This window comes from Hylobates moloch, unplaced genomic scaffold (assembly GCF_009828535.3).
Source record: "Hylobates moloch isolate HMO894 unplaced genomic scaffold, HMol_V3 SCAFFOLD_16, whole genome shotgun sequence".
Lineage (NCBI taxonomy): Eukaryota > Metazoa > Chordata > Mammalia > Primates > Hylobatidae > Hylobates > Hylobates moloch.
In genome coordinates, this window is record NW_026652291.1 from 28617156 (window position 1) to 28643934 (window position 26779).

At 54.7% G+C, this 26779-nt stretch overlaps 2 protein-coding genes across 2 annotated transcripts in view; one reads left to right on the forward strand and one right to left on the reverse strand.

Annotated features, from left to right (window-relative positions):
- The window catches only part of ANGEL1 (angel homolog 1), a 39068-nt gene extending 37939 nt beyond the window's left edge, over positions 1 to 1129 (forward strand). The window contains exon 10 of the mRNA XM_058429502.1: positions 627 to 1129. Coding sequence (XP_058285485.1) covers positions 627 to 850 — 224 coding nt within the window. The 3' untranslated portion in view covers positions 851 to 1129. The remainder of the gene's footprint in view (positions 1 to 626) is intronic.
- A 4330-nt stretch (positions 1130 to 5459) lies between these two features.
- On the reverse strand, positions 5460 to 25822 carry VASH1 (vasohibin 1). The gene is made up of 7 exons (XM_032134980.2): positions 24155 to 25822; positions 17205 to 17293; positions 16014 to 16070; positions 14045 to 14119; positions 10911 to 11292; positions 9128 to 9240; positions 5460 to 8257 (listed from the first exon to the last, which is right to left on the reverse strand). The coding sequence occupies exons 1-7, from the start codon at positions 24461 to 24463 to the stop codon at positions 8185 to 8187; spliced, it is 1098 nt and encodes a 365-aa protein (XP_031990871.1). The 5' UTR covers positions 24464 to 25822; the 3' UTR covers positions 5460 to 8184.
- Between the last annotated feature and the right edge of the window lie 957 nt (positions 25823 to 26779).

The window sequence follows — 26779 nt, forward strand, 5'->3', positions numbered from 1 at the left end:
CCTGAAGGGATTAGGTCCTTGAGAGAGGGCCTGAAGAATGAGGTGTGCAGAGGAAGAGACTAGGGAGCTTTTGATCTTGGGGTGGGGTCTCAAGACATGAATCTAGATTGAGAAATGTGTTGTAGGATCTCCCTCTATTAGCTGAGGTAAATTCCCACTGCTGTGAGGCCTGGGAGGAACAGGGCTTGTGTGAAGCCTCCTGCCTTGACACTGCTGGGGTACAGCTTTCTTCTGTCCTTCCCAAGTGAGAGAATGATTCTTTGGACTGCTTTTCATTCTTCCTCCATCTGCTCCCCCCATGCCTCCTCCTAGTATCTTCTGCACTTCAGGAGGGTCTGTGCAAAGTGGGATAAGATGTGTGTTTTCCTGGTTAAAGCTATGGCAGCTGCATGAGACATGATGTGGGTGGCACATGCCTCTTGCTGAGCATCTATTTCTGATCTCTTTTGCATTCTGGAGACAGGGCTGAGCAGTGTGCCATCTGTCGCTGGAAAAATGTCTCTTCCTTCCTAGGCCTAACTCTGCTGGTGCTTTTGTCCTCCAGCCTCCCTATGCAGTAAGACCAACCAAGCCCACATGCCCACTGGGAGCCCTGAAACCACTGGTTTTCTGTCTTACCTGAACAGGTTCCCAGAACCCACACCAGGCTTCTGAGTCAGTCTCTGAGAATCTGATTGATTTAAAGCCACTTGGTTGCTTCCATTGCACTACCTGGGTTGCGATCCACTCACTTGATTTAGTAAAAAGAAAACTTAGCAGCCGGGTGCGGTGGCTCACGCCTGTAATCCCAGCACTTTGGGAGGCTGAGACGGGTGGATCACCTGAGGTTGGGAGTTCCAGACCAGCCTGACCAACATGAAGAAATCCCGTCTCTACTAAAAATACAAAATTAGCCGGGCGTGATGGCGCATGCCTGTAATCCCAGCTACTTGGAGGCTGAGGCAGGAGAATCGCTTGAACCTGGGAAGCAGAGGTTGTGGTGAGCCGAGATTGTGCCATTGCACTCCAGCCTGGACAACAAGAGCGAAACTCCATCTCAAAAAAAAAAAGAAAGAAAAAAGAAAAAAAAACTCAGCTAGGAATTAGAAACATCATTTGTCCTCTTGGCCTGTTCGATTGGTGACTGTAGGTAAGTTACTTAACCTCTCTGTATTTCAGTTCACATTCCTTGGTGAAATAGAAATTAAAGTTAATAATCACTTCTACTTGTGAAGAATTTTCAGATCTGAAATTGCTTTGTTTGGGCTTTGGCAAGAAAAGGGTGCTAAGAATTCCAGAGAATTATTGGTAGGAGTTGGGAGTAGATAGTTACCCCAGCCAGGCTGGACAGTTGGGCCCATTGGCTGGGAAGTATTTGAAAGCCCTAAGCTTTGAGGTATATCCCTAAGAACCTCTTCCTGGCAGGGAGGGTTCCTCCTAGTTGCCACAGTCAGTTAGCATCGCACTTCTGTTAAGTTTACACAGTACTTCCATGTCAGCTAGCAAAGACAGTAGCACTGTGTGGTGGCAGTTTAGGTGGTGTTCAGATTCTACCTTTACATCTGAGGAAACAGAAATCCCCGAGATAGAATTTGAGAATCTCCTTTGGTTTATTTCTTACCACCCCAAGTTTCTCACAAGCCTTTCCAGGATCAGGCAAGACAGGTTATCTTGGAAGGCAGAGGCTGGTGGTGGGGGCCTGGGGCTGGGGGAGCTCAGAGGCACCTTTTAGCTGGAGACCAAGAAGGGAAATGGCCAGTGAGGAGGCTGCTGCTTTTTTTGTTTTGTTTTTCTCTCCAGTTCCTGCCCTGCTGTAGCTACTAACTAGAGGAATGTTCTGGTTGTTTTGTTTTTCCTTTTTAAAATTGACATGTGATAGTTGTACATATTTTGGGGCTGCACGTGATATTTTGATACATGCATACAAAGTGTAATGACCAGTCAGGATATTTAAGGACATTTATCACCTCAAGCATTTATCTTTTCCTTGTGCTGGGAGCATTCCAATTCTTCTAGCTATTTTGAAATATACAATAAATTGTTAACTATAGTCTCCCTACTGTACTATCAAATACTAGAACTTAGTCCTCACCGTATTTTTGTACCACCCACCTGCTCTTCATTCTCCTCCCCTGCCTTTCCCAGCCTCTGGTAACCCCATTCCGCCCTCTATTGGAGAGTTGTGTTTTGACTGTCTGCGTAATGCACAGTGTGGCTTCTCTTCTCCCAGGAGTGGGAGGGGCCACCTCTAGGTTCCACCAGGGGGAGCTGCCCTGCAGCCCTGGGCTCCCATGACTCTGGTCCATCCCCTCTAACTCCTGAGCAAATGTGCTAGACAAGACTGTTCCAGGTATGGGCCAGCCAGATGGCAGCATGGTGGTGAGGGTGCAGATCTGCTGGAAGCAAGAGAATGTGGACTTCATGGGTTGTGGAGGGAACTCTGCACTTCTGTCCTATCCCCAGTCAGTTCCTATGACCCTAAGGCCTGAAGCCTCAGCTCGCTGTGGAGAGGAGAGCAGAGCCGACACTTAAAATTCTTGGAGGTTTTGTGCTTTCAACAACCAAGTCCTTTCAGGCTCAGGGTTGGAAAAAGTTTGTATATCTGTGTGCACATTGTCATTTGGACTGGGCTCAGAGAGGTGACCTGCCAGCTGACCTGATGTGGCCTCTCTTCATCTTCTGCCAGGCCTCAACAGCTGGTCCCCTCACCCTGCTGGTAGACACTAAGGGTTACAGGCAGCCTGCTTCTGGGCCATTCTGCTTGATTCTTGGTATGACTGCTTCCTGTCACTACCTCCACGGTAGTGGTCCAAATGCCAGCTCCTGGTAAATGGGGCAGCAGAGCTTCAACCCCTTCATCGTCAGGCCTCTGAGAAGGGCCACCTGGACCCAAAGGTCTAACCCAGTTAGTCACGTGCCTAAATTAGGCAGGTGCATGCTGTGAGCCTGAGGAATGGGACAGCAGGAAATGAGGTAACCCCTTCCACCCCCAAGCCGGTTGGGTTCTGATCCTCCAGGAGTCTGCAATGACATTTCCTTCTGCTTTCTAAGAAAATGGCCAGTGTCCACAAAGAGCGTACGTGACTCATTATGTAGATTCTCACCCCAGCACTTACTTACCCAGCCCCTCATTTGTACAAGAGCAGGCCAGGGGGCCCCACTGTGTATGAACCTGTCGTGTTGAAGCCTGAGGCCCTTTACTTGGTATCGTATTAGCTGGACTTAAATGAAAATTACAACACTGCATCTATGAAAGGGTGTGCAGTGCAAGGTATTCACAAATTCTGGTTACTTTGAAGTGCTTTTTTTGGGTAATGCTTTAGCTGGATTTAAGGGAGCCTGTAACAAAACTGCCTTTATTTACTGGTGTACAGTCCCAGATGTCTATGGATTCCTGCAGGTCACCTTTTCCCGCTGCCATGCCTCCTCCTCCCCCTGGTCACTACCACACCACTGAAAATGAGGGGGTCTTCGCAGTGCGAAGCTACACTTCTAGCCATGATTTTGTGGGGACTGGCTGGGATGAAAAGTAAGAAATACACTGTTTCCTCTCTCACAGGTCTGGGTTTTACCCTTAAACTGAATGAAAGGAGAGCAGAGACAAGGGCAGGAAAGGTTATGGGTGAAATATGCTGTGAAATCTAAAAGATTATTTTCTGTGCAAGTCTGGTTTCAACTGTTTGGGCTTGTCTGAAAGTGTGTGAAGAGGTCCAGAGCTGGAGGGACAAGAGAGAGGAAGAATGGGGGGTGATGGATGGGACCCGGAAGTGTTTTCCACACCATGGGTTCTGGATGTCAATAGTGATGAGAAGGTTGCTATGGTTTCCTGAGCTACACTCATCTCCCAGGAGAACATGCCCCATTTCTCCTTTGCTCCTGATGGACTGCTGTGGACTGAGACCGGAAGAGCAGGGTCCTGGAATACATCCTGGGAGCTAACTCGAGCCTCTGGAGGCCAGGCCCACTGTGTGAAGAGAAGGGGAAAGCGCTGCTTACAGATCAGGGTTAACAAGGCCTGAGTGGCTTCAGCAGGCTGAGAAAGTCTGGGACCCCAGAAGTTTCATCATGACTGCAGGGGCTGGGAGGTTTCCTGTTCCCTGGCTTCAGGCTCACCTCAGGTCAGGCTCTTCCCAGAGCCAATGGGATAATGCCGCTGGGCTGGGGGAGGGCTCGGGCCCCAGCCCCAAAGGAAAGGAGACAAGGCTTACGTGTTGTGGTTTCTGTCCAGCCCACACAGCAGGAGCTGGGGAGACTTTATTCATTTCAGGGGAAAGTGACAACAGGAATGAGATGAAGTGTGAAAGTGAAAGGAAGGGGCAATACTGAGATGAGAACAGCCTGAACAAAGTCTAGTACAACACTGCAGCTATCCAGAGCTTGAGGGAGCGGGGAGGTCCATCACCACCAGGCCCTGTGGGCCAAACACACCCATATTTCTTCTCTCATCAGATTTGATGAAAAAGGGAAACTTGGGACTCCGGAGGACCAAGATGGAGCGAGACGGTCAATACTGATGGACTTGCAGCTAGCACCATGGCAGCCCTGCCTGGTCTAGGGAAGCTGGCAGGAGGCGATGGTACCTGGCAGGGGCAGACTGCCCACCTCCCACTCCTTCAGAGGACTGTTTCCTGCCCTTCACACCATCATCATGTTGGGCCCTGCATGTATGTCCCTGCACTTGGAGCGAGCCCAGGGACACAGGGCAGACACTGGGCCTGCAGATGTTGCTGCAGCTGAGCCAGAAAACATTCCAGGCAGGAAAAGCAGGTGCACACATTCACAGGCCTCTGGGCACTCCACCAGCTGGAATGAGACTGACTCCTTGACCCAGGAAGTCAAGTCCCAGTGGGAAGGGCTGGAAATCACACGTGGTCAACTTCTTGGCTCTCTCTGCTCCCCAAACCCTGGCCCTAGGCTTGCTTTATCTTCGCATCCCAAGGCCAGAGGGCTGCTGCTGTCCCCAACTTGGCCCTGCCAGAAGAGGGATAGGGGTGGCTGGCATGATGGGTGAGGGGAACATGAGAATGTGCAGAGGCCTTGGAGGAGGAGGACTGGCAGTTATGACAGGAAGGCTCTCTACACCTGGCTCCCCAGTGTTCTGCCCCTGGCACTGAGCATGAGGAGCCAGGCTTTGGGGAGACTTTGCAATCACCCCCCAACCCTGGTCCATTTTCCACAGGTAGCTTTCTTGGAACTCACCTTGACCCCTCCTCAGCCAGCAGTCCCCACCTCCAGGGGCAAAGGAGCTGGAAGACAGTCCTGAACTGGGGGGAGCTGGGGTCACACCAGCCAGGCCCTGTCCCTCACAGGAAGTGAGATGAGGTGATACCATGGATGGTGTGACTAAGGCCCCAAAGTCCCTGCCTCTCTGCCTCCCCAGAAACCTCACAGCCAGGCCAGCCCCCAGAGCAGAGCCTGTGTAAACACGCCCAGAGGGGAGGAGGGATTGCTACATATGAGAAACAGTTAAAAATAAATTTAAAAAGCACCACTATGTCCTGTGCTGGTCTCCACAGCCCTGAAGTCAGCTCAGGAAGGGTGAGTGCTGGGGGATTATCAGCTGGGGCTCGGCTCCCTCCCTTGCAGACAGCAAGCAGGTAAGGGCTTCATTTTGCTGTTTTCTCCACGGAGGGCTCTGGGAAAGGATCCTGCAAGTTAGAACCTCCTAAGACTCCAGAACCAGGAGCGGCTCCCTCTCATATCTACTCCCCTCAAACCCTGTCATTCCCGGGAAGCTCCCAGAGGCGGCTGAGGCCACGCCCCTGCTCATGAGCGGCAGCATCCAGACCCAGAAAGGACCTAGTTTCAGCCTGGCACCTCCCAAGGCGAGCCATCTCTTCTTAGGCATAGTAGGACCATGGAGACCACACTACCCCCACTCCTTGAAAGCTGGGACGGGATGGTGAGTCAGGGGTCACCATGACCCTATTAGTCCGGCTGGAGTTAGGTTAGGCATCCTCCCAGGGCTCATTGACCCCAGGAGGAACTTGGGGAGGCAAGGGACTGACCAGCTGGCCTCCCAGGGTGCCTCTGGCCAGGCCATGCTGGATCTGGCTCTCGGTCAAGCACTGCTGGTTTGAAGAGCTGCCAGCCTATGGCGCCTTCCCTGACAGGCACTCTCATCAGCAAAGGCATCCCTGGCTCTGCCTTCCCTTCCTCTTTTCTTTGCTTCGAAGGCACCATCCGTCTCCCTGGCAGGCCAAGAGCTACACTGTCTGTACTCCATGCCACCCCCGCTGGTGACCCAGCAACTGCAAAGGGCCTCTGGTTTGTCCCGCTCTGGGAGGGGACTCAGTGGCTTTTCCTCCTCCTCAGCTGCAAGGATCCTACCCTAGCCCAGCCCAGCTCTGAGAAACAGGACTTTCCTACAGCCCACCTCAAAGCATCTTGGTGGACTTCTCCCCAGCACGAGCTCTCTCTACTTCAGGGATTGCAAACTGGCATCCTCTTTTGCCAGTATTGGGTTTTTAAGTTTTTTTGAAGTGATCACCAGCATTTAGAAATCCTATTTCACATAAAAAGTCAGAATTCTGGCCTCTGACAAAGCAGACAATCTGGTAACACAGGGCCGGCACTATTAAGAACAGCTGAGCAGCTGCGGCCCCTTTAACAGGGTGTGCCCTCTTCAGGTAACCACAGTCCCCACACAGCCCTTCAGCCCTCCTTCTCACTGTTTGCTCGTCATTTGAGTTTACAACCCTAGTTCTGATCTTCTTTACGTAGCCCCCCAGCCCTTCTGCAGCCTTACTGACAGCTGCCCCTGGCGGACTTACAGCCTCTCAGTAAAACAAAACCTTGATGGTCATCTCATCCATTTACCCTTCCATAATCCGAATCCTTTCTACCGCCTCCTGACAAACAGCCATCTAATCTTTGCTGTAGGCAAGCCATTACTCCTCAAGCAGCCTGATCCTAAACGCTCCCCCACATCCCTTTCTCACTTGCATCCCCCAGTTCCCAGCTGTCCCTCCTCAGTGGCTGCACTGCACCCTTTGCCTGCACCTCCTTGTTGCTTGAGCCTCCAGAACCTACCCCCGGCTCTGCCAACCTCTCCGCATCCTCTCACTTTCCCACCGGGTATCTCATGCTGACAGGCAGGCTGGGGACAACCCCAGGTGCCTAGGTTCTTCCCTGCCAGGGCCCTGATGCCCTGCCACAAGTGACTGGCCCAGCCGTCATTGCAACCCCAAGCCAAGATGGGCTGTTAAAGGATGGAAGGCAGGCCTGGGGCACAAGCATCCTAGTCTGGTCTTGATTTCTCCAGCAAGGGCTCCTGGCACTGCCAGGGGAGAGACCCAGGCCCAAGCATCCCGCCCCATCACCCCATGTCCAGCCACAGCTCCTGGACTGGCACCCAGGGTTTGCTCAACTCCCACAGCCATGCTGGCCTCAGTGCCATTCTGGGTCCTCCACCAAGCCCAGACCCTCCGCAGGGAGCCTGTGGGCTAGAGCAACAGGCAGAGCTGGGACTGAGCAAGTAGACGCAGTTAGGGCCTGGGAACTTTTTGCCCAGAGGTCCTTCCCTGGGCTCTCCTATCAATCACCCCTCCTCTGCCCACACAGCACTGCCCACGGGGGCCTCAAGAACCTGAAGGCTCTCCTGGGCCACAAGCTCATGCTCTTGGGGCAGATGTGGCCTGTGCCAAGCTCCTGGTTAATGGGCTACACAGACCTTTCTCAGAAGGACTCCTACCCTGCTTCCCTTTCCCTGGGTCAAGATTCTGCCAGGGCAGGCAGAACTGGAGAAACATCTCCACCCCACCCCCACCCCCCACCACAGGCCTGGTAAGGCAGGGAAATTTCCCACTGATAGGATGCACCCAACTCCCAGAGAGAAGCCAGGGGCAGAGGCACCAGCAGAACCAGCAATTTCCCTCACCTGGCCCCATGGCACATGGATCTGTTAAGCACTGGCCTTCCCACCATCAGCAGATCCATTTGGACTAAGTTTTCCCCAAATACCTTAAACTTCAGTTGTAGAGTTAAAAACTCCAAATAAAATACTAATGGCCTATAGGCCCAAAGTTAGGGGGCTTGGCTCAGTGGGAGCGAGAACAGCTTGGGGGGCTGAGCTGGAACACACTCTTCCTGCAGCCTCTTGCCCTGCCTTGTCACCAGCCCCACCTTCCCCATGCATGAGGCTGGTTCCAGCAGGTGGATCCTGGCCCTCAGGAGTGGGTGGGGCCTGGGGTGCTGGCATCCGCCTCAGACCCGGATCTGGTACCCGTTGAGGTCTGGCATGGCTTTGGGCTCGGAAGGCTTCTTGTCACCCGAGGGCCTGTGGGAGGAAGAGAGCAGAGCGGGAGGACAGTGAGTGGTCTGTTAGGGAGATGGAGTTGGGGAGCCAGCAGCGGCTGCCTGGTGGCTTCCCCACCACATTCTCCAAGTGGCCCTCCAACGCACAGCACAGTGCGTATGGAAGTGTGTTTTTGTACACCTGGCCCGCCTGTGCTGTCTGAATGTAGCCCTGGCTCGCTCTCACCGGCTTTCTCTCTGCTGGAGGCTGGCTAATCTGGCTGCAGTTGGTAGGTACACAGCTTAAAGTATGAATCTCTCTGAGGGTAATCTGTCATCTACAAAAGCCTCTTAGATAAAAGTCACAGATGATGGATATTTTGGTGCCAGAGGCCTGCTTAGTACCCCACCCCTGAATTCATACCAGAGAGGTGGCTCCTGAATGACAATTATATTTAAAGCAAGAGTCAGAGTGATGTGTAGGAGCTGAAATCAGAGGAGGATAGCTGGTATTTCAATGGCTTGTTCTTGCTACCTAGATACAGACAAAAACCAGACTCTTGGGTGGGGGGCAAAGTTATGTTCAAAGCCATCTAATATTCAGGCCCTCCCCCATGACATTCCTGGGAGGCTCACTGCCTTGCAGGGACCCCATCCTTTCCACCTTTTCTCTCACATAACCCACACTCAGACTAGTGGGCTAGCAGAGTTTGGTTTCTCTGGGGAAGTAGAACTGCCTTGCTGTGGGAAATGTCAATACACAAACCTCTAAACCCACCATCCCAAGTCACCTCCCTTGGGTGGGAGTGAAAAAGAAGGGTGGGAGAGAGATACAAAAAAAGAGGGACCCACACGGTGAGAGGAAAGGAAAAAAACCCTCTTTGGACCCATCCAGGCATGATCCCTCTCTCACCGTCTTTCACTGCGGCTGTTCCTGCGGTGGGGGCTGGACTGGGCCCGCTGCGGGGAAGAAACATCCTTCTTCCGGTCCTTGGTGGGAGAGGGAGGGCCCGTCCCTTTGCCAATCTAGGTGCAGAGGAGGAAGCAACAGCATCACTCCAGGGCTGCCCTGGAGCCCAACCTCCCCTTCCAGGAGCCACAGGTCCCTGGAGGCTGCCCTGGGGAAGACCCGGGGAACCTCAAGCATGACTCTTCCCTGTCTGGATCTTTCCCAACCTATTTCCCAGGCACTAAAGCTGCCAGGGCAGGAGTTCCTCCATGGGGCTGTCCAATCCCTGCGGGCTCTTGAAGGCAGAGTGGAAGTGGGGGAAATCACTGAGATACCATAATATTGCAGAAAGTCCCCAACAAAGGCCAGGTAAACGTGCCAGTTGTGGGAGCAGCCCATGCTGAACTTGGGGCTGAGATCCCACTCACCCCAAGGGTGATGCTGGTTATCTCCAGCCATTGAGAAGTCAGTCTGGTAGCTTTAGCTCTGCTTAAGAAAAAAATGAGAAAAACAAAAGAGTCATCGTTTATATGGCACCGTCAGCTTGACTTGAGTTTTCAAAACATGGGAGTGCTGGAGAGGGGCAAGTAACACAGGGGAGTGTTTAGCACTGAATAGGCTGGGAATCCATTGCAGCTCTAAACACTAGGTAACTATTGGCTCTCAGCCTAGATCCAATCTGATGCCTTAAAGACACAATAGCAAACTGAGCAGCAAGAGCCAGGGTGCTGGGGGACCCAGAGCTAGGTGGGGAGCGGCAGCTCAGGGGCAGAAGAGAGCAGCCCCTGTCTAACGCAGGGTTGGCTGCAGCCTGCCTCTGCCCTAGGGGAAGGCACTGTCACCCCAGGAGATCTTGGCCTAGGGCTGGCAATGGCTAGGGCAGCCGTAGCTCTTACAAACCCCTGCCAGGACACCTGCAGGCACCTGCAACACACCTGGGTTCCCCATCACCCCATCAGGAGGCTGAGCTCCAGTCCGATCTGCCTCTCACTGCCTGCGAGCAAGACTCTGGGCTTCCAACCCTGAAAATGGAGCTACCACCTACCACCTGCTGGCCTCCCAGGGCTGTCAAGAGAAGCAGTGCACTTGGGAGTGCAGAGATCGGTGGTTGAGGCGGAGGCTCCAGGCTGCCTGGAGGGGCAGTCACAGTGCAGCAGTGACTGAGCTATGGGGATACCCAGCAGGGGGCCCTGGCAGCCCCAGGAGAACCCAGGCAGAGGTCAGAATTCTGCCCGCTGAAAGGCTCTAGGGCTCAACAGCTCAGCCCAGCTGTTTTGGGTACAACAGCCCCCAGCCCAACTCCCTATCACCTCCTGCTCAAGTGTGGGTGGGAAGAGGAAGAAGGAACACTGCCCTCATTGTCTTCCACATGGTCTGACTTCCCTTTCTTCTGACCACCCCCTAGTCCTTTAATGGTTGCTAGGGTTGAGGGGCAGAGTCAGCATGCGTTACAGGAGGAGTAGGGAGGCTGCCCATCACAGCACCCGACCACACCCTCCAGACAGGCCGTGATTCCCCACCATGACCTTGACAGCAAAGCCCCCGTCTCCGCGTGTCCAACACCTACCACCATCCAAACCCAGCCCACCCACCTCCTCCCTCCGCAGCCGTCCTGGTCTGCCCACCCCAGGGGACCACCTGAACGGTAACGACCACTAAGCAAGGCCCCAGCACCCCAGTCCTCTCAATCCTCACATCGCCTCTGCTGGGGCGGGGGAGGGGGCGAGGGTGTGCAAGGCGGGCAGACCTTGAGCCGCATGTCACGGGCGTGGCGCTCCAGCTCCTTGCGGAAGTCATCGCGGCCCAGGCGCTCCACGTCCAGCACCGAGTGTTTCCACTCGATCTGCTCCACGCTGTGCGGGTCGTGTGACACGCTCTGGCCCAGCTTCACCTTCTTGAGCACGTGCCAGCAGCGGCCGTAGGCGGCCTCGAAGTCCAGCACAAGCTCGCTGAGCGTGCGGAAGGCGGGTGGCTTGTACATCAGGTCCTCGCGCCGGCTCATGCCCAGCGCACCGTAGCGGCCCGCGAAGTTCACCCCCAGCACGATGTGGCGGAAGTAGTTCCCTGAGAAGTAGGTCTTGAAGCTGATGGGGAAGCGCTCCAGGGTGGGCATGCTGTTGGTGAGGTAACTGGCCAGTGCCCCGCTAAGGAAAGAACCGGGAGAAGCACGGGGCCAGCACACCGGGAGGGACTGGGACCGGGAGCCACGGGGTCCACGCACCGCCAGCCTCGGGGTGCAGACACCACTCCTGCTCATCTCCATACGCCTGGCGTCTCCTCCTGGTATTCCTGCCATCTAGCATTGAGCCTGGTATCCAGCAGGAGCTCAATAAAGGGAACCTCGAATAGGCACGGGGCTTCCAGGGATTTGTGGCCACCGCTCGAAAGTCAAGCAGGGCTGGTGCCACACTGCAGGGCTTTCCAGAGCCCAGTGGCCCAAGGATGGAAGAGAGGCCTTGCCTCCCCTGCCTCACTCCCTTATCCTCCATCCCACACCTTGGCACACACAGGCAGGCCGCAGACACGGCTTCTGGGTTTTGTTTCTCCTTCACACATGGATTTCCTCACAGATGCAGGCAGTTCTGTTCACTCTTCTCTTACCCTCATCCTGTCCTCTCCCCATATCCACATACACCCCTGCCTGTGGCCCTTCAAATACAATCACGTGCACTCCTGAGGCCTGGGAGGTGCCCCCAGCCAGCCCCAGGCCCACTCCCGCTTCCTACACCTCTGCCCCACCTGCTCACCTCTCCAGCCCCTGGAGCCTCCCACCTGAGTTTCTCACACTGGCCTTTCCCCTGCCTGCCAAAGCTGGCTCCTGCTCAGGACTGAAGCTGAGCCTGTGCCACCATCCACCTCCTCCACGGCACTCTCACCATGACCAGTGTTTACTGCTTCTTTTTCCTTACTTGCTTATTTTGTCTCCTCCACTAGAATGCAAACCTCCCAAGCACAGGGCCCTTGTCTGTCGTGTTCTTCAGGGCCCAGCATCAAGCCGGGCACACAACAGTTACTCAGTGAAAGTTCTTGAACAAATGGGTAGAAGGAGATGAATGGACACAAGCGTGCAGCAGACACCATGTCCAGCACTGTGCTGTGTCTCACGGCACCGGCTCGGCCCATTGCCCTAACAACTCTACACACTGCCACTATCCCCCTTTGCAGAGGAGGACTCCCAGGCTCAGAGGTGTTAAGGAACTTGCTTGGGGGTCACACAGTGAGTCAGCAGCCCAGCCACAATTCAAGTCCAGGTCAACCTGACCCCAAAGTCTGTGTTGAGACATTATGCCACGGTCCCTCCAGCGCTACCCTCATTCCACCAATGCTTACTGAGCCTGACTCCTTGTAAGTGACCAAGGATACAGCGATGAGAAATGCACAGCCTGGCCCTGCAGAGGTTCAGAGTGCGGCGAGGACAAGACGTGAGAACCACGGCGCGTGCTGTGCCTGAGGGAGCTGTGGGGACACTGAGAAGGAGCCCCTCACCCAGATGGGGGCTGTTCCCATTTTCTTCCTGCCCACAAGCCACCAGGTGACCCCTGAAAAGCTTCGAGACCATAGGACCCTGCCTGGAGTGACTTCTGTGTCCTCCTGGGGAAGGGGACCCGTCTCTCTCCTATGAGGGTGGGAGCCTCCACTTTGGTGTGTGGCCCCTGAGGGAGAAGTGAACATGGAGACATGAAGGAGGCACTGCCTGCAGCCTGAATTTCTTGGGTGGCCTCAGGCTTATCCTAGCAAAGAACCCTATAAACAGGGCAGGGATGTCAGGCTCCAGAAATGGGCCTGCCCTGTTAGCAAATGGCTGCCATAGTGGAGTTCCCTCCGAGATCTCTGCGGGAAGAGAAGGGCACCCGCAGCCTCTTTGTGTGAACTTCAGGCAGGCATGTCTGTGTGGGGGGTGGGGATGGACTCCTGGATCACAGTCCTCCTAGGACCTGCCCTCAGATGGGACTCCTGTTCCATCAGACCCCCTCCGTGTCACCCTCTTGGCTCCCACCTAATCTGTGCTCCTCTGCAGCACTGAGCCCAGTGGGCTGCCTACCCCAGGGGCGCAGGCAAAATGTTTAAAAGCTGGTAAAGAATATGGGCAGGGTGGAAGAGATGAAACAGAATTGGCTTTGAGTTGGTGAAGCTGAGTAATGGGTGCATGGGAGTTCATGATGTTGTTCTAGGTTTCACGTGTATTTATGACATTTTTAATAATAAAATGACTGAGAAGAAAAGGCAGGGCTCAGGCACTGACCAGTTAGGTTGGAGAACCAGCCATAAACACTTCCTCCTCTCCTGCTGTTGACTGTGGGGCTGGGGAGGACAGCCTCTCCTGGTGGCTGGTCTGTCTCCAGGGCTACCCTCGTGACTCAGCTACAGGCCCCACTTCTGCCCTTTGGGTTGGAGGCGGGGGTGTGACTGGAAAACCTTGTTTGTGGTTTTTTTTTAAGGCAGTTTTGCTTTAATATCTCGTCCAGAAATCAACATGTTCTAGAAATGCCAACATCTGGGCATTCCAACTGTGCCTCCCAGACTGTCTAGTTCTTGGAAATGGTACAACTGCCTTTGTGAGACACTGTGCCGATTTGGGGTTCAGAAAACAGGGTCCCTGTGTCCACGTGACTCAAAAAAGAGCTTCCCAGTAAGCCTGGGAAGGTAGCAACTGAGGGGTAGGGTACTGGGACCTTGGGGTTCCTCCATTTTGGGGGGGCTCTTCCACTTTAGGGGGGGCTCTTCCACTTTAGTGAGGTGCTTCTCCATCTTGGGGACAAGCAGATGACTACATATGGGAGAGCCCTGGAGCCCATTCAGCCTCCCCCACCCTCACTTTCAGAGCAGGAAGCTGAGGCCCAGAGAAGCCCGGACCCCTCCCCTCCAGGCGAGGAAGGATACATTCCCAGGATCACGGCTTCCAGGCATTTGATTGGCAGGGCCTCTTTGGTCATTTCCTTGGCCAGGTCCATCAGCCTGTGGGAAAGGGAGGCAGGTCAGTAAGGACAGCGCCTCCAGCCCCTTCCAGGGGAATGTGAGAAGGAGGGGGCAGGGTGGACTAGAAATGCTAGAAGGACAGAGGCTGCCCCCTAAGCTGCTCTCAGCTCAGGCCCAGCACCTCCCTCCACACTCCCGACGGACGTCTGGAGCCTGAGGGGGTGGGAAAGAGGTGGCCACTGCTGATAGGAAGAAGGCCCACTTTCCCTGCTCTTCCCTCCTTTCACTTCCACCTCCCACGCCTGGCTCTTGCTCCAAAGAGCTCTGGGGGAGGGCAGCAGAAGCTGGGGGCAACTTCTCTCCAGCCACCAGGCTGGGGCCTTCTGCGAGGCAGTGGGGGGAGGAGGGACGTCAGCATCGATCTCTTCCCTTCTGAAGCACGGTGGACACCCCTGACCCAACCATGGCTTCCCCCAGGAGCTTGTTAATTGACTGCAACTGCCTCCCTGCAGCCGCCTGAGCCTGGATGTGGGATCTTAGGCAGATAGTTGCCTGTTGACTACAGATCTGCTCCTGAACTTGGAATTCAGGCCATTTTAAGACAGCCTTTCCCTGAGGCCTGGTTCCTCCCTGTGTCCCCAGCCTGGGGATTCAGCCTGGTCACTGGCTTTGCCCAGGAGGGCACCCAGACTCCTCTGTGCCAAGTAAGGCTGGAGTGGTTCCCCAGCACACAGCAGCCACAGGCCAACAAGAGCAAAGCTTTGGGGATAGGGAGGGTGGACTCCACCCAGGGCCTTGGAGAGGGTGTAATTAAGTAATTTTGCTAATAAGCCATTTAAATGCATTTTCACAAAGAAGCAAACATAGATTATGTGTGGGGCAAGATGTAAAATTCATATTAAATTTTTTTTTTTTTTTTTTTTTTGAGACAGAGTCTCGCCCTGTCACCCAGGCTGGACTGCAGTGGCGTGATCTCGGCTCACTGTAACCTCCACCTCTCAGGTTCAAACGATTCTCCTGCCTCAGCCTCCCAAGTAGCTGGGATTACAGGCACCCACCACCACGCCCAGCTAATTTTTGTATTTTTAGTAGAGACGGGGTTTCACCAGGTTGGCCAGGCTGGTCTCAAACTCCTGACCTCATGATCCACCCGCCTCGGCCTCCCAAAGTGCTGGGATTACAGGTGTGAGCCACTGTGCCTGGCCAATTCACATGAATTTTTAAAGCCCGGGGGTCTTAAGCCTGTGGGCATCTTTGGGCTGAGCCCCTAGACCCAGCTGTGGCATTCACTCTTCACTCTCCTCTGCCCTCGGGGCTTCATGGGCAAAAACTTTCCAGGGGAAGTGAATCCAGGCAGGGGGCTACACACGGGGTGGCAGGATGGGAAGTGAGAGATGCAACATTCTCTCCAGAGAGCTCCCTGTTCTCAGACCCTGGGCCTTCTACTCAATGCCCAGAAAAGAGTCCATGGAGTAAGACAAATGGGGTGACCATGCAAGTACCCTGCAATGGGGACCAGCAATGGGTACCAGCAATGGGGAGTGCAGCAGCCACAGAACAGAGAAGGGGGAGGGCTCTCTCCTGCAAGGTCCACCTCTCACCAAAAAACAAAAGATCTGAGGCTCACCTGCGATCCACCTAGGACCACCCCCTCTCCTGGCCAAGGCAAGAGCTGGGGGCGGCTCTCCCACCCTCTAGCTCAGCATGGACCCGGGATTTCCTTTCCATCAAGGCAGCCCTGGCTGTTCATCTCAGCCGGATTTTCCTCTTTATGACATCTGTAAGGCCCCAGGGTGGCACCTGTCCCCAAAGGCTGACTTCCTTCGGAAGAGTCCCTGACTGCCCCATAAACTTCCACTCCAAGGTGCACTACAGGGCTTTCAAGAGGCTCCAAGCCAGCCCTGGGGCAGAGGACTGGCCCTCCCATACTTACCCTGTCAGAGGTCTGCTCTTCTTAATTTCAAAGAACTGTGTCCCTGTGTGATTGTACCTGTGGGCACAGGTTAAGGGCTTCCTAGCTTGGCCTGAAGGAGGTTGACTCTCTCTCCCTGCCTATCCTGAAGCTCAAGAGCCAAGTCTCTTGGAGGGGAGATGGGGGCACAGCATGAATGCTTCTCCCCGCCTCACACCCCCTTCTCTTTCCCTCTCCCTCACCCTCCTTGGCTTTCTCCCTTGTTCTCCCCTGGCTTCTCTTCTTAGGACAAGAGACATGGAGCAGGCGGCCAGTTCGGCGAGGGCCAGAAAGAGGCTGTGGCTGGGAACAGCTCCCTACAGCACTTCATCTTCCAACCAGCTGAGAAGCCACAGGAACTGAGAGGAGGCTAGGGTAGGGGGTCCAACCAGCCTTTTGCTCCTGAGCCAGCCACCTGCCTCACTGGACCGGTTCCCCCACTGGCAGAGTGAGGAGCTGGACCAGATTTGCAGTCATCAGCCTGGCTTCCCCCGACCCAGGACCCATGCCTAGCTCTCCCATCTCTGACCTCTGCAGCCACAAGCCTGGGAGAGAGGACCCAGGACACACAGCTCTGGGGCAGAGTGCAGGGGCTAGAGGGCCCAGAGCAGGGACACAGAGGAATCTGGACCCAGGGAGCCCAGCTCTTCCCCTGCTGGCCAACCATCCTACTGCTAGGGAAGAAAAAGGAGAAGAACCAGGAGAAAATTCTAGCATCCCGAAGTTACCTTCTGGAGCAGAAAATCCTTTTTCTCTGCCATTTTTCCCTTTATTCAAAACCAGACTTTTAAAAGCACCAAGGCGGCTCCCTCCCTCCCCCTCTGCTAGGGCTGGGAGGACAACAGAGCAGGAGATCTATCTAGACTTGGCCACCCCACCAGCAAGTCACTCAGGACCCATTTTCCTCTCTTTACTCCATCACATGGCAGGAGTGGGAGGGGGCTGGCACAGAGTGCGGAGTGGGCCCTGCACTCATCAGACAAAATTCCTCTGACACCCAGGAGGGATACGCGCCGCGTCCCACAGCACCAGGGAGCACAGAGATGTCACGTGAATGGCTGCCCTGGTGTTGTGGAATGAGGCGGCTCTGCTGATACCTCTCCAGCTCTGCCCGGAAACAAGGCCCACCACACCGGCCAGAAGGTGGCCGTGACCCTTGACCAGAGAGGATACTGCAGCTCCCTGATGTAGCGCTGCACAGCTTCCAAGCGCTCAGGGACAGGTGTAGACGGCTGGAACGTAGGCACACTCGGTATGGGGATCTGGGGACAGAGAAAGAGCTCCGGTCACGAGAAGAGGCTCACCCTGGAGCTTCCAGTCCACCAAACACCTAGGACTGGCCCCAGAGGCGCCCCACCCTGGGGAGGCACAGCCTCCCCTCCCTCCCACTTGAGCTTCCTTTCTTGGCACCCCCTCATTCGAAGACTCTTGCCAGGGCCCCAGCCCAGCCACTCCTTCCCTCCTGGGACTTAACAGCATTCCTCATTCAGAGTGTATGTTGATGTTCCAATTTGATGCTTCTTTAATAACTTCAGAAAAACATGGGTTAATTCACTGACTGTTTTAAATTTTAAATATTCATTAGTTTCAAGACTTAAGAATATACCATTGGGGTTATTTTAGGTTTGAAGTTTGCCCTGGTTCAAGTGCCGGATCAAAGCTGGTATATCCGGGGTCCTGTCTTCTCAGGTGGTGCCCTAGGCTTTGGGAGTGGTCCCGAGGGGGGTGAGCATCCTTGGTAGGGGACCCAGCCAGTATCATGGGCATATTTGCCATGCCTTCCAGAGCGCCAACTTGAACTGTCAAGGAGTCGGTCAGCGGTAGCAGGCCAGAAAGACATATTTTGGAACAGGTCTTGCTGTTGTAGCTCTGTGGCTGGGGCATGCACAGAGGGCCCAGGTCCTCCTCCAAGTCTTCTCTTTCCTGCCAGCTCCACACCTAATCAGTACAGGTTTCCAGGTACCCAGACAGTCTTCCTACCCAGAACGCACTTTCCGGCACCCAGCCCAGAAATGGCGGAGGAGAGAATAGGCAGTGCTTCCCGATGCCTGGGAGCCTGGAGGCTGCTGGGGGTAAGGTCAGGAACAGCTGACCCCCAGGCTTCTCTCAGCCTCCAGTCTCCAGAAAAGAGACCATTATGCCAGTATGGGCCCCTCTCCAGCCAGGGGAGCCTGGATCCGGCAGTTTGGCTGCAACAAGTCAGTGAGGCAGAGGAGGCCAAGAGATACATCAGCTAGGGTCTTCCGAGGTTTCACAACAGACTTCCTTGGGTAGAAGAACCAGACTTCCAGGGACAAGGCCCACCCCTCAGGGCTCCCCCTTGGCCACCAGCACAGTAGCTGTAAGGCTCCCCACATAGAGAGGTCCCATCCCCTGCCCTCAAGACTCCACCTGGCCCTCCAAGGCCACACTGAGCCCACCCACCCAACGGGGCTGCAGAGAGTCACAGTCTGTGCTCAGGGGCACGTGTGAAGGGAAGGGGGTAGGGCTGGGTAAGGAGGGAAGGACGAAGCTCTTTTCCTCCTTTCCTTGGGAGGCTCTTGAGCGGTGGAGATGCCAGCCCAGCTTTTTAAATAATGTGACCGCAGGGGCTGGGGCTCCGACAAGGAGGGAAGTGACACTCCAGTTATCACTGCACACTCATGTCCGGGGTGTTGCTGATGGCACAGGCACACGGGACAGTGTCTGACAGACACCTCCTCACTCTAAGGGGTGGAGACGCAGGAGGGAAGGGGCCCTGGTCCAGGGCCACAGCGTCGCCTGCACTTCCTTGCTCTCCCTCCCGTCAGTCTTCTTCCTGTCTGGGGAGTCCCTAGCAACCGCACTGGCTGCCCTGGCTCCTGAGCTGCTGACACCTCTGTCTGGAGGGAGCCATTTCCCTTTCACATTGCTCCCCCTCCCCAAATTGCCACCACCATTTACAGTCAACAGCAAGATAAAACCGGGGTGGGGGGCTCCCCCTTCTTCCTGTCTGGCCACTCTGTGCCAAATGGGCCCCAGGGCCTGGCCTGGCCTCCCCATGTCAAGGATACAGGGGTGGGGAGGTGGAAGAGGAATTAGAGGAATTACTTAGCAATTTACTCTAAATAGCATGGCACATCCACCCAGTCACCTGATCTCTGCAGGTGGCAGCCCCTGCCAGGCAGGGAAGCAGGCAGATCATCCCCACGCACAAGTGGGGATCCAGTGACCTTGAGGAGCTTGGGATAAAGATTGTAGTACACCCTCCCACAGGAAGCTGCAAACAGGGAGCTACAGTCCCAGGACTGGATCATTCACCCAGAGCCAGGCCTGGGCCGGGGCCAGGCAGTACCCACGAAAGCACTGGCACCTGCTGTTCAGACAAAGGACCCAAGAGCTGGCTGCTCTGGGAGAAGGAAGAGTCAAGAAAATACATGGGGATTCAGAGGCAGGACCTTAAAGCCACCATCAGCGAGGCTAGCTCCTTGACTCACGTCACCCCACTGCACGCAGCACCTACACCTTTTTGTCTGAATGTTCATGACCCACATAGACTCGTACGCTCAAACACAAATAAGAAAGGTTCTGTACATGCAAATGACCAGGCCCATTTTAGGTCTTGCCCCTCACCCCCACCTCGGAAACAGGAGTCGGAAAATACTTCCTCACTGTTGAGCGGTGGGTTTCAGTGGGGCACGGTAAGGGGGAGTGGTATAGCCACCAGATCTCCCCAGGGAGCACTCCTCCTCCACAGCCAAGGCCAAGGATTCCCCCGGCTCCAGGAACTCCTAGGCCTGAGTTCTACTGAGACATTCTCACTGGAGGGGTCTATTTCAGCCTAGCACAATGAGGCCTGGGGGAGGTGGGGAGAGCTTGCGGCTGGATGTGTGTGCCCAAAAAGTGTGGCCTAGAGGGCAATAGGGCTGAGTCTCCAACTAGATCATCACTATGGATATTGAGCTCTGCCATTTACAGTCGTGACTTTATTTACTTATTGAGACAGTGTTTCACCCTGTTGTCCAGGCTGGAGTGCAGTGGCACAACTTCGGCTCACTGAAACCCTCATCTCCCGGGTTCAAGTGATTCTCCTGCCTCAGCCTCCAGAGTAGTTAGGATCACAGGCATGTACCACCACATCCAGCTAATTTTTGTATTTTTAGTAGAGATGGGGTTTCACCACGTTGGCCAGACTGGTCTCGAACTCCTGACCTCAAGTGATCCACCTGCCTCGACCCCCCAAAGTGCTGGGATTACACCGCACCCGGCCTAGTCGTGACTTGAGTGAAGCTCCTGACCTCCCCTGTGCCTCAGACACTTCATTTGTAAAGCGGGCACCAACACAAAATCAGCCTTATAGCGGGAATGAGATGCTGTAGGTCGAGACCTTAGAGCAGGGTCTGGCACACAGCACAGACTTCATTCGTGTTCACTGTCATCATTATCAGTGTGCCCCACGCATACTGATCCCGGCAACGTTACCCTTTTAGAGGAGATGTCCAGGCCGGGTGTAGTAGCTCCTGCCTGTAATCCCAGCACTTTGGGAGGCTGAGGTGGGAGGATGGCTTGAGCCCAGGAGTCTGAGACCAGCCTGGGCAATATAGAGAGACCCCATCTCAACCAAAAAATAAAAAAATTAGCCAGGCATGGTAGGGCACACCGGTAGCCCCAGCTACTCTGGAGGCTGAGGTGGGAGGATCACTTGAGTCCAGAAGGTAGAGGCTGCTGTGAGCCATGACTGTGCCACTGCATTCCATCCTAGGTGACCAAGCGAGACTCTGCCTCATAAATAAATCAAAGGAAAGCACTCTGGAGTCATAATAAGTAACTAGAGGAGATGTCCAAATTCCCATTCTGCAGGAGCTCTGTGGGCTGAGCCATAAAAGACCATAAAAGACCTTCAGCAACTGGGTCTGGGGTCAGTGGCCACTAAGCTTTTAGAGGGGGTGAAGCCTGAAACATCAAGGACAGACTCTTATCAAGGAGCCTAAGCTGTTGCTGGATTTGGGATCTTTCTAGAAATTGTTGCCCTATAACATACTGGCATCATCCCTGTAAAGGCTGCTTCTCCAAAGCGCTAGTGGGGTGTCGATGAACACTCACTCCCCGCTTCATTACTGGGTATCTATTAGCGGCACTTGATGAAGCATCACATGCTTTGCATCATTAATTCCTCTAATATCCTCTTGATGGGCATTGCTATTAGCTCCATTTCACAGCTGAGGAAACTGAGGCATAAGAAGGTTGCCTGTCTTCCTCATATAAGTAGTTATGGGAGATTAAGGATTTGAACATGGTAGCTTTGACTCCAGAGTGCTCTCCTTTTATGACACCAGCCTGCAGGGGTCCCAGACTCAACCACATGCAGGGGCCGGGCAAGTAACATACACGGGGCAGGCAGGCCTGGTAGGTGAATGGTGGAGACAGTGGCAAGATGGGGGAGTAGGACTCACTTCCCAGCCCCAGCTGACAGCTGCCACGTGGGACCGCAGATTCCCATGTGTTTCCAAGTCTTCTTATTTTCTGAAAAGATGCCAAAAATCTGGATCTTTAGGTGAGAAATCTCCCAATTTTAAATTTTGGCTCAAGTGGCCTTTTAAAGCATTGTACAGTCCCAACAAAACACTTCTTGAGCCCCACACGGTGTGGCCGCTGTAGGGAATGCCCCTGTGCCAGCTCCAGTGGCATGGCCCCTAGAGATGGTAAGGGCGGGGTCAGCCCTCTCTGCCACTGGCACCCTGGCACCCAGGCACCCAACCCACGCTGCTTCTCTCCAAGGCCTCCTGGACTCCACTGCACTCTCAGACTCTAAGGGTACCTTTCTACTCAGGGCCCAGGAAGAGGAGGGATCTCATGCAGACTCATGCGATTTATCTGAGATCTGTGGTTGGAAGAGGGGGAAGTTCAAATTTTTCCAAATCGCTCACAAAATTCCTTCTATCCTAGCGGTGGAAGTCTAGGGGTCCGTCACAACACAGTCCCCACCCCTAGACTTCCTTCATCCATGTCTTTCCTGTACATGAGGACTGAAGATGACAAAATGACATTACAGACCAGTTACTAGTGAGCTCACTATTTTTTTTTAGTTCCCAGGAGTGGTGACAGTTCTGCAGGGAACCATTCACACTCTTTCATGGCCTGATTTAGACATAAGCAAGATGGCTGGAGAGCTGCCCAACTTGTTCATGTGGGAGCAGGGTGTGACTCTGGCCTCATCGGGACAAATGATCTGAGCAAAACCTAGTCTTGCCGCTTGATAAAGCACACGAGTAAAGGTGATGGATGTCTGGCCAGGAGTGGTGGCTCACGCCTGTAATCCCAGCACTTTGGGAGGCTGAGGTGGGTGGATTACCTGAGGTCTGGAGTTTGAGACCAGCCTGGCCAAAATGTTGAAACCCCATCTCTACCAAAAATACAAAAATTAGCCAGGTGTGGTGGCAGGTGCCTGTAATCCCAGATACTCAGGAGGCTGAGGCAGGAGAATCACTAGAACCAGGGAGGTGGAGGTTGCAGTGAGCCAAGATCATGCCACTGCACTCCAGCCTGGTGGAAAGAGTGAGACTCCGTCTCAAAAAAAGAAAGAAAAAAAAAAAAAAAAAAAAGGTAACTGATATCCAATAACCAGGTACTGCTTTGGGGCTTTACAGTTTGTCAAATACTTTAACACACAGTCTCTCATTTCTTCCCCACAATCAACCTCATTTTATTGATAAGAAAACTACATCTCGAATAGGTGGAAGAGGCCATATAGATAAGCAGGTGACTCCTACCAATGTCAATATCCTTTGATGCAATACTTTTGCTTTCAGAATTTTTCCCAAGGAAATAATCAGAGATGAACCCCCAAATTTACATTTTAGAATGTTCACCATAGTATTCATTTTAGGAATAAAACTGGAAACAACATCCAACTCTAGGGGATTAGCTAAATAAATAGTAAGTCAGTGCAGAGCACATTTATGCGGCCATTCCAAATCAATCTACATTTTGTTTCCTCTGGAAACATTAGGCAGTATTTTAACCTTCAACCTTTGATTCTCTTTTTCCCAGAAGACACTTCCTGATAGCTGTACCAATAACTTGGTAAAAACAAAACGGGCCACTTGTCCTCATGTCTAATTCATAGTAACTTCCATTCTTCCTAGCCCCCTTCCTTCTGACCTGGGCAGGCAGGGCTAAGCACTGGGCTCTGAATTCAGTCCAAAGGGCTCTTTTTTGGAGATTTCAGGCCTCTGCATTTGGCAAAGTGCCGCCTCCTAGTCTTGATCATGTTTTTTTGTTTTTTCTTTAAATATCAGGCATGTATTTCCATATAGCAGCGTACAGCACAGAAACTCTCAAATACCCTTTCATTCAGCAAACACACACACAAGTGCTTGTTCTGTGCCAGGCACACAGGAGGCCTTGGGAAGACAAAGATGAATGAGATACAGCCTCTGCTTTCATTGGTGACACAACTGAAGGATAGCTGTCATGGAGGAGGAGTTACAGCCAACACGGAAAAATTATTTCATTTTATGCTTCTCCATAAGACCTCTTCTAATGTCCTTGAATCTAGTGCCCAACAGAGAAGAGGACCTGGACACTTCCCTCCACCACACCCCCCACCCCTTCTCCTGAAGACCTGAAATTGAATCTCAGTTCTGCCACTTACTGGCTGTGGGATCTTGAGTTCCTACTTGAGTTTTCAGCTTTCTCATCTGTAAAATGGGAACCCAAACTGTACTTACGTCACAAGGCTGTTGGGAGAATTCAATGACATAATGCACGAAAATATTTTCTCAACATATGAAGCCCTGCATCTCCTTAGTCATTCATTACATTTGTCTGCTCACAGTTCTCTGGCTTGGCAAGTGTCATCAAGCAAATGAGACGTCAAGCCATCCTAGTGTGTTTGTTAGTTCCATCTGCTGCTGTCCCCTCCTGTAAAACGTGGGCATTTTAAAAGACAGCGGGCATGGCCTCCTGGAGACAAGGTATGTGAACCTCCCTCCTAGAATGGCAGTGACAGAAAGTTCTCCTGGACAGGTATGGTATCTCTGCATTTTAAAGATCTTACCGAGCCAGTGGTCCTCTGCCCCGTGGGAGGAGAGTGTGGCTTTACTCTTAGCCCCAAGGTCACTAAAACCCGGACTATGCTATCACCCCCGACCCGTGTGTCTCACCTTGGGCAAGTCTGTGGCCCCACGGATCCGTTGCGCCACCTTCTCTCCATCGGGGTGGATCTTGGCCACGTGTTTCCACATCCTTTCCCAGGTGGCCTCATCCACAGGTAGCCCACCCCGGTTGACAAAGAAGGGGACCCCTCCATCTCGCAGGTCCTCTTCCCCTTCCTCTTCTGGCTCCTCATCTCTCTGGGCTGAGGCTCCTTCGCTGGTCTCCAAACGCCTGACTCCAGAGGGGGCGGTGGCTGCAGCGGACGTTGGAGCGGCACCGCTGCTGCCACCCCCAACCACCTTCTTCCCCCCTGGCATCCCTAAATCCTTGAGGGGGGTGGTGGAGGCGGGAAAACAAGTGGCTCACAAGAGGCCTCCCACACACCAGCTGCAGAGATAACACATGGCCAGAGTGCAAGGCGCCTTTAAGAAATCAGGGCGTGGCTCCCGTACAATAAAATACTACTTGATAAAAAAATCAGTGCAATAAGGTGAAGTGGGGTTCGAGGGGGTGGGTTGTCTGGAGTCAGCCTTGGAGGCCTTGCTCTGTTTGAAAAACGGAATAAAGAGAACACACCCCAACTAGGCAGCCGTCACAAAGCACCCCCATCTAACTGCGAGAACAATGACTGGCAGCAGTGAGGGCTGGCAGAGCGGACAAAAGTCGGAGGGAAACTGAGGCCAGACAGCTCGGACCAGCGGCTGCAGAAAGGACAGAGTCAAGGCACGGGTGCCCACTGGGCGCCCTCGGTCTCAGTTTCGGAGGGAACAAAATCCCCTACACAACTCTCGCACGCTCACATCTGCGCACGCCCCAGGGAAGACCGAGGCGACTCCCGGCCGCGCGAGCTCCGAACCAGGACCCCCGGGCGGGAGAGCGGCGCTGGGGGGGGGGGGCGATTTCTCCGACGCGACGAGACAAGTCCGGGAGCCAAGACTCGCAGCTGGCGGGGCGCGGGGAGGGGGCGCGCGCCGACGCGCACATTCCACGCCCGCGGCCAACTCCCCGCACAAAGTGGGCTTTGTCTGGGCCCCCTGTTCCCTCGTCCCCAGAAACAGCAGCGGAGTCCCCAGAAAGGGAGCGGGCGCGGCGGGGAGGCGAAGGCTGCGAGCGCCGAGGCCCAGCCGGTCCCCAGCCGGGCGCGTCTCAGCGGGAGGACGGCTGGCACCTGGCGCCGCGCTGCACCAGCCGAGCCATCGCAGGGCACGGGGCCCGCGGCTCAGCGGGACCGGCTCGGGCGGCGCGCAGGGGCCAGGCTGAGGTCACCGAGCGGCGGGCTCCGGCCGCGGGGTCGCTGCCTGGGACTGGCTGCAGCATGGGCGGTGGCGCGGCCGGGGCGGGCGGAGGATGCTCCGTGGCTGTTCGCTCGGGCTGCCGCTGCCCTGGCTGAGGGTGGAGGAAGGACCGCGGGGCGGGGACCGCAAGCCTGGAGGCTCGCGCAGCCTCGGCCGGCGGATGTAGCTGGAGGCGAGTGATGAAGCCGGGCAAGCGCGGGCTGCGCTGGTGCCTGGGGAGCAGCCAGCCAACGCGGAGCCCGCCAACGAGGAGCCCACCAGCCGATCGCGGCTCGGCGAAGCTGGGGCCGCCGCTGCTGCAGCCCCGCCGCCCCTGGGCCCCGCTGCCGCCGACCGCGTCCCCTGCCCGCCAGCCGCCCACCGGGCTCGACTCCGGCCCGCGCCGCGCATGCGCTCCGTCCCCCCCTTAAAGGGCCAGCGCCTTCGCGCCCAGTCCTCCGCCCCCCGCGGCGGTCCCTCTGCCCCAAGGTACCCCGAGGACGCCGGTGGGCATTCGCTCCCTCCTCACCTAGCTGTCAGGGCACCGCGGAGCCGGTGCGAATCTGTGGAGGACGTTTTCAACGTGCCAAAGGGAGCGCAAACTCCATGGAGATTCCTAGCGCAGAAGGAATTCCTGCGGTCGGGAATTTCTTGAAAAGGATTCCTCGCAGATTCCCTCAGCCGGTAGGACCGAGAGCACTGGCCTGGAACACTGAGATTCTAGACCGGATTCAGTGCCTGTGTTGCTTTGGGACATTCAGCAGTTCCCTTCCCTCTGTAGGCCTCAGTTTCGCCATATCTCAGCCGAGGTGGTCACAGTGAGTGAGGGCAGAGAGTCCCTCCCAGCGCTTACAGTTCTTACAGGAGGACATCTAGAGATTGAGATGGGGGATCACTACCTCTGGAAACGAAAAGGGTAAAAGTCACCCTGTTTTATTCGATTGCCTGCACTGGTGGGAATGGGGTGCGCAGAGCTCACCCCTAGACCATCTGCCTAGACCGGGCTTTGGACGCTCCGGACCCCGCGGACCAGGGTGGGACCGCGACGTGGGCGTGGGAGGCAATGCTTGGGGAGGGTCGGCTGGCCTAGAGGAAGGTGAAAGTACAACCGACGGTGGTGCGTGGCCCCTGAGCGTTGGGCACTGAACGCACCCTCCGCCTCCCTCATGCCATACAGTTGTAAATGGTGGGAAAGGCACTGTCTCTAGGCTGAAGCCAAGAACTTTAGGAAGAGACAGCCGAGTGTGTGCTTTAAGACGCTTCCCCTCTCCTCTACCTGTAGTTAGCATCAATCACAGTCTTGTGGGAGAATGCAGATTCCTTGGCCTTAGCCGGCAGATTCAGATTCCTTAGTTGTGG

Bases quoted from the DNA above. Each gene is read 5' to 3' on its own strand.
- VASH1 (XM_032134980.2), bottom strand. From the start codon at position 24,463: ATGCCAGGGGGGAAGAAGGTGGTTGGGGGTGGCAGCAGCGGTGCCGCT. The intron at 16,071-17,204 runs GTATCCTCTCTG...CTGTGCCCACAG, and splicing joins CGCTACATCAGGGAGCTGCA to GTACAATCACACAGGGACAC. The intron at 14,120-16,013 runs GTAAGTATGGGA...CCTTTCCCACAG, and splicing joins AAGAGCAGACCTCTGACAGG to GCTGATGGACCTGGCCAAGG.